Below are 14,787 nucleotides of genomic sequence, written 5' to 3'. Positions count from 1 at the left end.
AGTGTACACTACATGCTATGGATCTTACATGTTGAATGTAGTGTACACTACATGCTATGGATCTTACATGTTGAATGTAGTGTACACTACATGCTATGGATCTTACATGTTGAATATAGTGTACACTACATGCTATGGATCTTACATGTTGAATGTAGTGTACACTACATGCTATGGATCTTACGTGTTGAATGTAGTGTACACTACATGCTATGGATCTTACGTGTTGAATGTAGTGTACACTACATGCTATGGATCTTACGTGTTGAATGTAGTGTACACTACATGCTATGGATCTTACGTGTTGAATGTAGTGTACACTACATGCTATGGATCTTACGTGTTGAATGTAGTGTACACTACATGCTATGGATCTTACGTGTTGAATGTAGTGTACACTACATGCTATGGATCTTACGTGTTGAATGTAGTGTACACTACATGCTATGGATCTTACGTGTTGAATGTAGTGTACACTACATGCTATGGATCTTACGTGTTGAATGTAGTGTACACTACATGCTATGGATCTTACGTGTTGAATGTAGTGTACACTACATGCTATGGATCTTACGTGTTGAATGTAGTGTACACTACATGCTATGGATCTTACGTGTTGAATGTAGTGTACACTACATGCTATGGATCTTACGTGTTGAATGTAGTGTACACTACATGCTATGGATCTTACGTGTTGAATGTAGTGTACACTACATGCTATGGATCTTACGTGTTGAATGTAGTGTACACTACATGCTATGGATCTTACGTGTTGAATGTAGTGTACACTACATGCTATGGATCTTACGTGTTGAATGTAGTGTACACTACATGCTATGGATCTTACGTGTTGAATGTAGTGTACACTACATGCTATGGATCTTACGTGTTGAATGTAGTGTACACTACATGCTATGGATCTTACATGTTGAATGTAGTGTACACTACATGCTATGGATCTTACATGTTGAATGTAGTGTACACTACATGCTATGGATCTTACATGTTGAATGTAGTGTACACTACATGCTATGGATCTTACATGTTGAATGTAGTGTACACTACATGCTATGGATCTTACATGTTGAATGTAGTGTACACTACATGCTATGGATCTTACATGTTGAATGTAGTGTACACTACATGCTATGGATCTTACATGTTGAATGTAGTGTACACTACATGCTATGGATCTTACATGTTGAATGTAGTGTACACTACATGCTATGGATCTTACATGTTGAATGTAGTGTACACTACATGCTATGGATCTTACATGTTGAATGTAGTGTACACTACATGCTATGGATCTTACATGTTGAATGTAGTGTACACTACATTCTCTCTCTATGTCTGCAGCACAGCCTCTCTGCCCGCCTGTCGCTCACATCGTTTATTTTCCCAGTTACAGTTCTGTTACCAGATACCTCTGAATCAAAGTTACTTCCAGAAAAGCTGTAACTGAGAATTGTGGTTAACGTCTTTTTCCTGGCCCAGGAAGAAAGACATGATGTTATATTGTGGTGGTAGGGCATTCCTCCTCCCCTTCCCTCTCTTCTCCTTTTCTCCCTCTCTTCTCCAACTGCAGGTCGTCACGGCAGTTAAAGGGCTTTTGCTGAATGTGATTATTTGACTGGTTTTATATTCCTGCTTTGAAAAGCAGCCAGGAGGGGAGGGTGAGTGACTGTAGAAAAGCAGCCAGGAGGGGGGGGTGAGTGACTGTAGAAAAGCAGCCAGGAGGGGAGGGTGAGTGACTGTAGAAAAGCAGCCAGGAGGGGAGGGTGAGTGACTGTAGAAAAGCAGCCAGGAGGGGAGGGTGAGTGACTGTGGAAAAGCAGCCAGGAGGGGAGGGTGAGTGACTGTAGAAAAGCAGCCAGGAGGGGAGGGTGAGTGACTGTAGAAAAGCAGCCAGGAGGGGGGGTGAGTGACTGTGGAAAAGCAGTCAGGAGGGGAGGGTGAGTGACTGTGGAAAAGCAGTCAGTAGTGGAGAGTGTGACTGTGGAAAAGCAGCCAGGAGGGGAGGGTGAGTGACTGTGGAAAAGCAGCCAGGAGGGGAGGGTGAGTGACTGTGGAAAAGCAGCCAGGAGGGGAGGGTGAGTGACTGTAGAAAAGCAGTCAGTAGTGGAGAGTGTGACTGTGTGGAGAGAATAAATGCTGCAGTAGGAAAGAAAAGGTTTGACTCTGCTGCCCTCTGCTGGTTGTCAAAGTCACTGTGTTTGTGTTTCTAGGCAAAAGGATCACCTAGGATTCGTCCCAAATAGCACCCTATTCTCTATATAGTGCACACATTTTGACCAGGACCCATAGGGGTGTATTTTTGTTATTAAGTAAGTAAGCCTTGTCCCAGCCAGAACGGCCTTGTAGCGTGAAGCAGTCTGATACACTTCCTGGACAGGATGCTGTCTTTGTCATTAACGAGGAGTATTCCGTGTGTCTCCATGCCGACAGGACCTAGAGTGTGACGTATCAGTGGAGGAGGATAATCGTCAGGAATGGATCTTCACCCTCTATGATTTTGACAACAGTGGCAAAGTTACTAAAGAGGTAAGGCTTCTTTTTATTTATTCAACCCTTATTTTACCAGGTCAGTTGACTGAGAACATTCTCATTTACAGCAACCACCTGGGGAATAGTTACAGGGAGATGAATGAGTTACCAGGTCAGTTGACTGAGAACATTCTCATTTACAGCAACCACCTGGGGAATAGTTACAGGGAGATGAATGAGTTACCAGGTCAGTTGACTGAGAACATTCTCATTTACAGCAACCACCTGGGAATAGTTACAGGGAGATGAATGAGTTACCAGGTCAGTTGACTGAGAACATTCTCATTTACAGCAACCACCTGGGGAATAGTTACAGGGGGGATGAATGAGCCAATTGGAAGCTGCGGATAATTAGGCCATGATGGTATGAGGGCCAGATGTCAGGACACCAGGGTTAACACCATATGTCTCCATCCCAAATAGCACCCTCCTCCCGACATAGTGCACTACTTTTGACTACAGCCCTATAGATCCTGGTCAAAGTTAGTGCCCTATATAAGGAACAGTGAAGCCTTTACCTCTGTCCTTACTGAGAAGGTTATAATGTGTTATAATAAGCTGTGTTTGTCCCCTCCTCCTCCTCCAGCCCTCCTCCTCCTCCTCCTCCTCCTCCTCCTCCTCCTCCTCCTCCTCCCTCCCTCCTCCTCCTCCTCCTCCTCCCCTCCTCCCCCCTCCCTCCTCCTCCTCCTCCTCCCCTCCTCCCCTCCTCCTCCTCCTCCTCCCCTCCTCCTCCTCCTCCTCCTCCTCCTCCTCCCCCTCCTCCTCCTCCTCCTCCTCCTCCACCTCCTCCACCTCCTCCTCCTCCTCCTCCTCCTCCCTCCTCCTCCTCCTCCTCCTCCTCCTCCCCAGGACATGTCCAGTCTGATGCACACCATCTATGATGTGGTGGATGCCTCGGTCAATCACTCGTCCTGCCACAGTAAGAGGAAGACCCTACGGGTCAAGCTGACCGTCGCACCAGAGCCCAGTGCTCGCAGGAGAGACCACATCTCCACTGGACCAGGTAAGAGACATGGAGGGAGGGATACCTCAGCAAACAGGGGGACAAACACCTACCTGGAGGTGACAGCATTCCCTCCCCCATGTGCCCCCTAGGCACAACTACAACAACATAACCAACAAAAACGTGCCACAACTCCTGCAGCTCTGTCACACGCTGGGTATGTATATAGTCAATGGTAGGCATTGAGGGGACTCCTACGGTAGGAACACCTACAGCTCATTTCTTGGCAGTAGTACCATAGACTACTTTATCAGTCAGCCCACTGACACCCCTATCAGACCACAGCAAAATCACAGTCTACTTGAACAGAGCAATACTCAATCATGAAGCATCAAAGCCAAAGGAACTGAATAATATTAATAATGGTTATAGAGGGCCTCCCGAGTGGCGCAGTGGTCTAAGGCTGTGCCCCTAGAGATTCTGGGTTCGAGCCCAGGCTCTGTCGCAGCCGGCCGCGACCGGGAGACCCATGGGGCGGCGCACAATTGGCCCAGCGTCGTCCGGGTTAGGGGAGGGTTTGACCGGCAGGGATGTCCTTGTCTCATCTCGCACTAGTGACTCCTGTGGCGGGCCGGGCGCAGTGCAAGCTGACACGGTCGTCAGGTGTACGATGTTTCCTCCAACACATTGGTGCGGCTGGCTTCCGGGTTGGATGGGCATTGTGTCAAGAAGCAGTGCAGCTTGGGGACGCACGGCTCTCGACCTTCGCCTCTCCCGAGTCTGTACGGGAGTTGCAGCGATGAGACAAGACTGTAACTACCAATTTGATACGAAATTGGGGAGAAAAAAGGGGTGAAAATACCCCCAAAAAATGTATTTAAAAAAAGCAAGATGGAGGAAAGGAGAGTAGTGTGGAAACCTACTAAAAAACAATTAGGCAACAACAAATTCAATCCCTTTTACACAACTTCCTGGACAAAATGTTTCACTGTAATAGTGATGGTGTAAACTCTAAACAGTATATTTGACCTCTCAGCTTCCATATCAAATCTCAAAATTTCAAACAGAAAACCAAAGAAAATGAACAACAATGACAAATGGTTTAATGAAAAATGCTAAAATCTAAGAAAGGAATTGTGAAACCTATCCAACCAAAAACATAGAGACCCAGAAAACCTGAGTCTACGCCTTCACTATGTTGATTCACTAAAATAATACAGACATACTCTACCTGGGCCCTGACAGTAAATCTCAGTAAGACAAAAATAATGGTGTTCCAAAAAGGTCCAGTCACCAGGACCACAAATACAAATTCCATCTAGACACCATTGCCCAAGAGCACACAAAAAACTATACATACCTCGACCTAAACATCAGCACCACGGGTAACTTCCAGGAACCTGTGAACGAGCTGAGAGACAAGACCTTCTATGCCATCAAAAACTATACATACCTCGACCTAAACATCAGCACCACGGGTAACTTCCAGGAACCTGTGAACGAGCTGAGAGACAAGACCTTCTATGCCATCAAAAGGAATATAACATTTGACATACCAATTAGGATCTGGCTAAAAATACTTAAATCAGTCATAGAGCCCATTGCCCTTTATGGATGTGAGGTCTGGGGTCTGCTTACCAACCAAGAATTCACAAAATGGGACAAACACCAAATTGAGACTCTGCATGCAGAATTATGCTAAAATATCCTCTGTGTTCAACGTAAAACACCAAATAATGCATGCAGAGCAGAATTAGGCCGATACCCACTAATGATCAGAGTCCAGAAAAGAGCTGTTAAATTCTACAACCACCTAAAAGGAGGTGATTCCCAAACCTTCCATAACAAAGCCATCACCTACAGAGAGATGGACCTGGAGAAGAGTCCCCTAAAGGAAGTGATTCCCAAACCTTCCATAACAAAGCCATCACCTACAGAGAGATGAACCTGGAGAAGAGTCCCCTAAAGGAAGTGATTCCCAAACCTTCCATAACAAAGCCATCACCTACAGAGAGATGAACCTGGAGAAGAGTCCCTAAGAGAGATGAACCTGGAGAAGAGTGATTCCCAAACCTTCCATAACAAAGCCATCACCTACAGAGAGATGAACCTGGAGAAGAGTCCCCTCAGCAAGCTGGTCCAGCACAATTAGACCCAAGAAGATGATGAGAAAACTAAAAGATAATTACTTGACACACTGGAAAGAATAAAAAAAACAGAGCAAACTAGAATGTTGACTGACCCTAAACAGAGAGTACACAGCGCCAGAATACCTGACCACTGTGACTGACCCTAAACAGAGAGTACACAGCGCCAGAATACCTGACCACTGTGACTGACCCTAAACAGAGAGTACACAGCGCCAGAATACCTGACCACTGTGACTGACCCTAAACAGAGAGTACATAGTGGCAGATACCTGACCACTGTGACTGACCCTAAACAGAGAGTACACAGCGCCAGAATACCTGACCACTGTGACTGACCCTAAACAGAGAGTACACAGCGCCAGAATACCTGACCACTGTGACTGACCCTAAACAGAGAGTACATAGTGGCAGATACCTGACCAAACTTAAGGAAAGCTTTGACTATGTACAGACTCAGTGAGTATAGACTTGCTATTGAGAAAGGCAGCCGTAGGCAGACCTGGCTCTCAAGAGAAGACATGCTTTGTGCACACTGCCCACAAAATGAGGTGGAAACTACACATATTTCCCTCAGATTACACAGACCCACACAGAATTTGAAAACAAACCCAATTTTGAAAAACTCCCATATCTACTGGGTGAAATACCACAGTGTGACATCACAGCAGCAAGATTTGTGATCTGTTGCCACAAGAAAAGGGCAACCAGTGAAGAACAAACACCATTGTAAATACAACCCATATTTATGTTTATTTATTTTCCCTTTTGTACATATTATGACATTTGTAATGTCTTTAATCTTTTGGAACTTCTGTGAGTGTTAATGTTTACTGTTCATTTGTATTGTTTATTTCGGGAGGGAGGGAGGGAGGGAGGGAGGGAGGGAGGGAGGGAGGAGGGAGGGAGGGAGGGAGGGAGGAGGAGGAGAGGAGGGAGGGAGGGAGGGAGAGGGAGGGAGGGAGGGAGGGAGGGGGGGAGGGAGGGAGGGAGGGAGGGAGGAGGGAGAGAGGAGAGGAGAGAATGTTTAGAGGGGAGGGAGGGAGGGAGGGAGGGAGGGAGAGAGGGAGAGGAGGGAGAGAGGGAGGGAGAGAGGGAGGAGAGAGAGAGAGAGAGAGAGAGAGAGAGAGAGAGAGAGAGAGAGAGAGAGAGAGAGAGAGAGAGAGAGGGAGGGAGGGAGATCTATGTGAACTTTATCATGGCTGTATACAGTCTCTCTCTATGGGTTGTAGCTAGTTGTTTGTTTTTGTTTATGTTGTAGTTGTTTATGTTTACATGTTGTTGTCTCTCATCAGACCGGGAGTCAGGACGCCTTCACCAGGAGGAGGGACGATCAGCAGACAGACGGCTTTCTTCTCACATCAGGTCAACACACACACACACACACACACACACACACACACACACACACACACACACACACACACACACACACACACACACACACACACACACACACACACACACACACACACACACACACACACACACACACACACACCCTAACAGACGTCTGTCCTCCTACACCAGGCCAGCCCTCCCAGGTCAGAGCAGTGAGGGACAGCATTACTGTGTGGATGAGAACACTGAGAGGAGGAATCACTATCTGGACCTAGCTGGTATAGAGAACTACACCTCCAGGTTTGAAGGTTGGTACCACTCAGCTTATCTCTCTCCCTGTACTAACAATTAAAATGTGTTGGAGCCAGATAGCCAACTAAACCTCAAGAGAATAAAGTGGCCTTGTAGTGAACTTGTCTATTATACAACATACACTGCCTTCAGAGAGGATTCACACGCCTTGACTTTTTCCACATTTTGTTGAGTTGGATTCAAATAGATTTAATTGTGATTTTTTCGTCAACAATTTACAGAAAGTACTCTGTAATGTCAAAGTGTAAGAACAATTTGAACATTTGTATAAAATGTTTAAAAAACATGAAAAATATATACAAATATATGTTAGTTTAGATGGGTGTTCAACCCCTGAGCTATGAGTCTTTCTGGGTAGATTTCTACACCTGGATTGAGCAACATTTGTCCACTCTTCTTTTCAAAATTCTCTAAGCTCTGTCAAATTGGTTCTTGATCATTTCCAGACAACCATTTTCCGGTCTTGCCATAGATTTTCAAGCAGTCCAAACTGATTTTCAAACAGTCCAAGTCCAAACTTTAACTCTACCACTAAGGAACATTCACTGTCTTCTTGGTAATTCCAGTGTAGATTTGACCTTGTGTTGTAGGTTATTGTCCTGCTGAAAGGTGAATTCATCTCCCAGTGTCTGGTGGAAAGTAGACTGAACCAGGTTATTGTCCTGCTGAAAGGTGAATTCATCTCCCAGTGTCTGGTGGAAAGTAGACTGAACCAGGTTATTGTCCTGCTGAAAGGTGAATTCATCTCCCAGTGTCTGGTGGAAAGTAGACTGAACCAGGTTATTGTCCTGCTGAAAGGTGAATTCATCTCCCAGTGTCTGGTGGAAAGTAAACTGAACCAGGTTTTTCTCTGTGCTTAGCTCCACTCCGTTTTATTTTTTATCCTGAAAAACTCCCCAGTCCTTAACGATTACAATCATACCCATAACATGATGCTGCCGCCACTATTCCTGAAAATATGTCAAGTGATACTCAGTAATGTTGCATTGGACTTGCTCCAAACATAACACTTTGTATTAAGGACAAAAAGTGAATAGCTTTTTCACATTTTTTCACAGTTTTACTTTTAGTGCCTTGTTGCAAACAAAATGCATGTTCTGGAATATTTTTATACTCTACAGGCTTCCTTCTATTCACTCTGTCATTTCGGTTAGTATTGTGGAGTAACTACAATGTTGTTGATCCATCCTCAGCTATCTATTATCACAGCCATTAAACTCTGTAACTGTTTTAAAGTCATCATTGGCCTCATGGTGAAATCCCTGAGCGGTTTCCTTCCTCTCTGGCAACTGAGTTAGGAAGGACACCTGTATTTTTATAGTGACTGGGTGTATTGACGCACCATCCAAAGTGTAATAACTTCACCAGGCTCAAAGGAATATTCAATGTCATCTTTTTTATTTTGACCCATCTACCAGTAGGTGCAAAAGCTCCCTGGTCTTTATGGTTGAAGCTGTGTTTGAAATTCACTGCTTGACTGAGGGACCTTGCAGATAATTGTACAGTATGTGTGGGGTACAGAGATGAGGTAGTCATTAAAACATCATGTTAAACACAGAGTGAGTCCATAGAACATATAATGGGATTCTCTCTTTCTTTCTCTGTCATCTCTCTCTCTCTCTCTCTTCTCTCTGCCTCTCTCTCTCTCTCTCTCTCTCTCTCTCTCTCTCTCTCTCTCTCTCTCTCTCTCTCTCTCTCTCTCTCTCTCTCTCTCTCTCTCTCTCTCTCTCTCTCTCTGATGTTCCTGTCCCTGTCTCTCACTCTCTGCAATCTCTTTCTCTCTCTCTTTCTCTATCATCTCTATCTTTCTCTGTCATTTCTCTCGCTCTCGCTCTCACACTCTCTCTCTCTCTCTCTCTCTCTCTTTTTCTCTGTGATGTCCCTGTCTCTCACTCTCTGCAATCTCTCTCTCTCTCTCTCTCTCTCTCTCTCTCTCTCTCTCTCTCTCTCTCTCTCTCTCTCTCTCTCTCTCTCTCTCTCTCTCTCTCTCTCTCTCGCTCACTGTATTCTCTCTCTCTCTCTCTCTTCTGTGATCTCTCTCTCGCTCACTGTAATCTTTCTCTCTTTCTTTCTGTGATCTCTCTCGCTCTCTGTAATCTCTCTCTCCGTCTATCTCTCTTTCTCGCTCTGTCTTTCTCTCTCTCTTTTTTTCTCTCTATTCTCTCTCTCTCTCCCTCCTCCAGGATCCACCCCTCCCCCGCCCCCCCAGGAGACCCATGTGCGGGCCTCCCAGTCCCAGAACCGCTCCCGTTCCCAGGAGCCCGAGGCCCACGCCGCCCACGCCCACCAGCGCCGCTCGCAGGTCATCAGTGAGAACTACACCCCTCTAGAAGCCCGGGGTCGGGGAGCGTCACACTTCCTGAAGTCCCCCAGAGGAACATCTAAAGGATCCGGCGTCGGAGGGACCAATGGGGGACTTGAAAGGGCCAAGTCCAGTAAATACCACGTTGGGGGACATTACCCTCCTCAGCCTCCTCCTCTCCAGACCCTGCTGCATACAGGGAACTCCTCATCTGGGGGTCACGGAGGTCAGGATGTGTACCACCTCCCCTCCTCCAGCCACCACCAGCACCCTCTGCAGCACAGCCACAGCAAACGGCTCCGGGCCAAAGCCAGGGAGGGTCAGGGCCTGTCCCCGTCCAAAACGCCCCCTGTCACCTCACTCCAATCCCCAGCATCAGCATCAGGCTCCCCCTCCTCCTTGTCTGGAGAGGGAGAAGGAGAGGGAGCAGGGGTCTGGGCTGCCCGGCAGCCCTGGGTCCTTTGTGTTGCCTCTGGTGCAGCGTCACGAGCACCGACACCACCACGAACACCACCATCACCACCACTACCACCACCACCACCAGACATGACCCAATAGGACGCCAGTAACAGTCAGAGACTGAGAGACCTTTAAAGGACCGACTGATCACACCCGTCTGTCTGAAGAAGGACTCAACCTCCTCACCCAATGGGAATGTCTCCCCTTCTGTCCTGAGGCTGCCCAATCTGAGATGGCACCCTATTCCCTATATAGTGCACCACTTTTGACCAGAGCCCTATTGGTTAGCCCTAACTCTAACCCTGTAGACGTTTGCCAAATGTAGTGCACTATATAACAAGGTGCCATTCAGACAGCCCAGGATCTGAACCCTCCTCCATTTAGTGCCAGGCAGGCTGCCAGAGCCAGACAGTTTCCCTGAGATATCCTGGGATCAGACTCACTGATGGAAACTGGAGTGTGTCTGACTGCTGTGGTTATTCCATTGTAAAGGGTTGCAGTTTTGTAAGACGTTTTCTATGGCACAGTTCTGAATCTGAATGAAATGAGGTTAAACATCCTGCTGGACCAAGCTACTCCTCTCTACGCCTGGACCTTCACAAAGGGAGAACAGATACAGTACAGCTCTATGTGGACAGAGGTCAGAGGTCATCAAAAGTGACATCATTTCCTCCTTGGTGTTGACCCATAGATTTTCTTGTCCCCAGAAGCTAGGTACTGTCTCCTTCGTCCCAAATGGCACACTATTCGTTTTATAGTATACAACCTTTGACCAGGGCTCATAGGACTCTAGTCTAAAGTAGTGCACTATTTAGGGAATAGCGTGACATTTGGGACACTGCCTCTCCGTGTGTCTTGTGTGTATGAGAGCTTTCCTCCCAACGGTGTATCTCAGGTGTTAGGTGCTGCTCCTTCGCTGTTCTCTCTACTACTTCCTCATTGGAACCGGAACCCTGCTGTTGGGGTTCCAGAACCAGAGGAACAATATCAAATCACCACTGGCAGTTTTAATGCAAGAAATATCTAGCTATGTAAGCATTGACATCTATATATGTATACACATTTTACTGTAATAAAACTGTATTTATATGCATGTTATTTCATCATGAATTATAATGATGCATATATGTCTTTTGTCCTAGATGTATTTGAATAAACATGATATATACTGTATATTGATATTGTTACGTTTCCTAGCCCTGTTATGTCCCAGAATGCTTCACGGTTGTTTGTACCATGCGTCAAAGAATGGTGCTCTGCCGCCACAGTGTGGTTAGAGACGGCAGAATACAATGTCCAGGGAAAAGACGAGGCCACTAGAGGACACCTGTTGCTGTCAGGAGGGATGGTGCATTCTGGAACTGTCTGCATTGTGATTGTTTGTCAATGAAAAATCGAATGTTACAAATCGAATGTATGATCTGTATATATCCGATGCGTACAACGGCAGACAGCAAAACTAGTGACACCATTTTGTTTAGGAGGGATTGATATGAGCAATCTGGGACTTTTTTTACATACATTTTTAGATTGTTTAAATTAATTATATATAGCCATTGGTTCTTGAAAAATATAACTTAGAAATGCCTCATACAATTTATACGTTTCATGGGCTGTCTTACTCCAGAACCCTGGGGTGTCAATATTTCCCTTGTCAATATTGGCACCCCATTTGGAATTCCCTCCTTTGTAGGCGTATTGTCTCTCTGTCTTTTTAAACGATTCAGAGATTAGCGCATAGATGAACGGTCTGTAGTAAACTAATGTTGTGTTTCATACCACGACATATACGACATTGTAATGACAGAGTAGCATAACTCCCGGGTGCGCTACACTCTTTGAGCTCTGGCCATCACGGATTTGTGTGGGAGCCAAATAAGAGCCCGGGCTGTGACAAACAATGGTAGCGATGAAAGGCGAGGGGAGGGTTGGCTAAATGCAAATATCCACTTTGTGCTGTTGAGAGAACCTCCTCCAACACTGACAACTGGCAATTTCCATCCTAAGAATCCTACACTGTAGGCTGAGAATAATGCACCTCCAACTCTGCCACGTCCCTTCTTTACAGCGAAGTTACAACTTCTTGTAACTACGATTTCATTCACAACTTTGAAACGTGTTCGGTTCATTCCATCGAGCAAGAGTTGGACAACGGTCAGTGAAGATGGACATTTGATGACCTCGGGTGTGTCGCGGGAGGGACAGGAAGCGTCTCTGCACCTGTGAGAACTAAACCCAAAAAGGGAAGCGACGCGTCGATCCGCTTGACATTCTAACAGGTACATTTGATTTATTTTAAAAAACAACGTTGCTTTTCATTTGTGTTCAAAGTGCAGTTGTCAAACTTTCCATTTTAGCAACACCGATTTAAATCACCCCAAACCCATGTTTTTTGACCGCTATATGGGCAATATAGTTTTGCATTGCTCTAAACGTTTTGTTCTGAGTTGCATGCTCTCACATAGCCTATCCACATTCCCGAACATCTCATTTGAGACTCCTGATGTTTTTCTCCACAGTAAAACAATACTAGTGTTAGAGACAAGAGGCAGAAACACAGCGCAGCTTCGTTTAGAGACGCTAAGCCTTTCTAAACGTGATTATCCTTAGCCCGTCGATACGCTGGCTTTCATTCAAGACATGCATGAGAAAGGCTTTGCGACACAATGGATCAGTGGGAGCTTGTCTGCTATTATAGAGGCACTGGGAAAGAGAGGAGGACTCTAGACGCACTGGGAAAGAGAGGAGGAATCTTTCGTGAATATTGATATTGTCATGAGAGAGAGAGAGAGAGAGAGAGAGAGAGACAGAGAGTGAATGACTGACATGGATAGAACACATTACAGATCAGTGGATGCTGCGGTCAGGAATTCGAGTAATTCAGCTATTAAAACATTATAAAAACATTTTGTGGAAAATGCCTCATACCTGACAATTATAAATAATAAATTAATGTTGTAAATTAGTCCACAAACTTGTCAAGTTACAATTATTTAAAGTGCATTTCACAACATACTTTACAGAGAAAGTAAGAATTTTCTCCAAACAATTTTCTAGTAATCTGCAAACAAAAATTGGCTTTGGGGTTGAATGCTACTGTTGAAATGAACTCTATCCCTGCAGGAAGACATCAAAGCAGACTCGACATGAGGGCTTTCTTGACAACAATTGCCCCATTCTACTACCCTACTACCCTGGCCTGGCCTGGCCTGGCCACCCCCACACTCCCCACCCCCTGTTTCCACTTCATTAAGCCCCAAGCTCCTGAGTCCAATCTGGGGGAAAATGCTTCACTAATTCTAATGTCAATCCCAAATGGCTCCCTGTTTAGTGCACTACGTTTAACCACTACCCACAGGAAAACCATATATGGAATACGGTGCCATTTGGAAACACGTTAAGACTCCTTTTCCCAACAAATGACGAAGACATTTTGTCTCTCTGCTTTCATTTGAGTCAGACCCTGACAAGCTGTCAACAGTTGTACTTCCCCCCCCTCTCTCATTTACTGACCAGCATATTGTTGGGGAAACAGAGTGAGCGAAACAGGACGCAGAGAGTTGAATTGTGAAGAGATGGATGGATGGGGAAGAAGACTCCTGCTGGGTGATTCCCAGTGTCCCAAATGGCACCCTATTCTCTGTTGGGCCCTATAGGTTCTAGTCTAAATTAGTGCACTATATAGGGAATAGGGTGCCATTTGGTATGTAGACCGAGAGCATATTCCCCTCTGATCTATAGGGCCCATAGGATGCAAATACACTGTTGTCCTCGTCACTCGTACTCAACTGAATAATTAACTATTTCTTCATGTGATACAATAGTTGTTATTGCTAATGAAGAGAGAATAAAGTAAATGTTTATTTCAGATTATTGTTATTCGTAGAATCTGAACAACTTAATACAAAACTTTTGAAGTGTATTGTCCCTTTAACTAATATAATCAGTTGCCATGGCAGCTGCACTGGTTTCTGATTGGCAGGGTTTAGAGCTCTGCTGTCTGATTGGCAGGGTTTAGAGCTCTGCTGTCTGATTGGCAGGGTTTAGACCTCTGCTGTCTGATTGGCAGGGTTTAGACCTCTGCTGTCTGATTGGCAGGGTTTAGACCTCTGCTGTCTGATTGGCAGGGTTTAGAGCTCTGCTGTCTGATTGGCAGGGTTTAGAGCTCTGCTGTCTGATTGGCAGGGTTAGAGCTCTGCTGTCTGATTGGCAGGGTTTAGAGCTCTGCTGTCTGATTGGCAGGGTTTAGAGCTCTGCTGTCTGATCGGCAGGGTGTAGAGCTCTGCTGTCTGATTGGCAGGGTTTAGACCTCTGCTGTCTGATTGGCAGGGTTTAGAGCTCTGCTGTCTGATTGGCAGGGTTTAGAGCTCTGCTGTCTGATTGGCAGGGTTTAGAGCTCTGCTGTCTGATTGGCAGGGTTTAGAGCTCTGCTGTCTGATTGGCAGGGTTTAGACCTCTGCTGTCTGATTGGCAGGGTTTAGAGCTCTGTTGTCTGATTGGCAGGGTGTAGAACAGTGGGTCATGGGGATGATTGACCCCTGTGGCCAGCCAGTTGGACTGCTCTTGTAACTGCACATCAATACGGATCATAGCATGTGTGTGTTATCTACCTTGTGTTAGCAACAACTTGCCAACAAGAGGTTTGAAAGAGAGGCTTTTATCTGGTAGTATTTGCCTCTATAAATATGGATACCAAAATTACATTTAGGACTAAATGTTCACAAGCCTAAAGGTAT

General features: G+C 45.6%; 1 protein-coding gene across 1 annotated transcript; it reads left to right on the top strand.

Annotated features, from left to right (window-relative positions):
• Positions 1-1,640: 1,640 nt before the first annotated feature.
• Positions 1,641-11,224, top strand: LOC124024365 (protein naked cuticle homolog 2-like; the record flags this gene model as incomplete). Its single annotated transcript, XM_046338304.1, has 6 exons — positions 1,641-1,676; positions 2,449-2,544; positions 3,397-3,550; positions 6,933-7,002; positions 7,168-7,286; positions 9,474-11,224. Coding segments are annotated over 6 exons (1,152 nt in total), but the record flags the coding sequence as incomplete, so codon positions are not given.
• Positions 11,225-14,787: the final 3,563 nt, after the last annotated feature.

This window comes from Oncorhynchus gorbuscha, unplaced genomic scaffold (assembly GCF_021184085.1).
Source record: "Oncorhynchus gorbuscha isolate QuinsamMale2020 ecotype Even-year unplaced genomic scaffold, OgorEven_v1.0 Un_scaffold_1837, whole genome shotgun sequence".
Classification (NCBI taxonomy): domain Eukaryota; kingdom Metazoa; phylum Chordata; class Actinopteri; order Salmoniformes; family Salmonidae; genus Oncorhynchus; species Oncorhynchus gorbuscha.
This window is presented reverse-complemented; position numbering and strand designations above follow the sequence as displayed.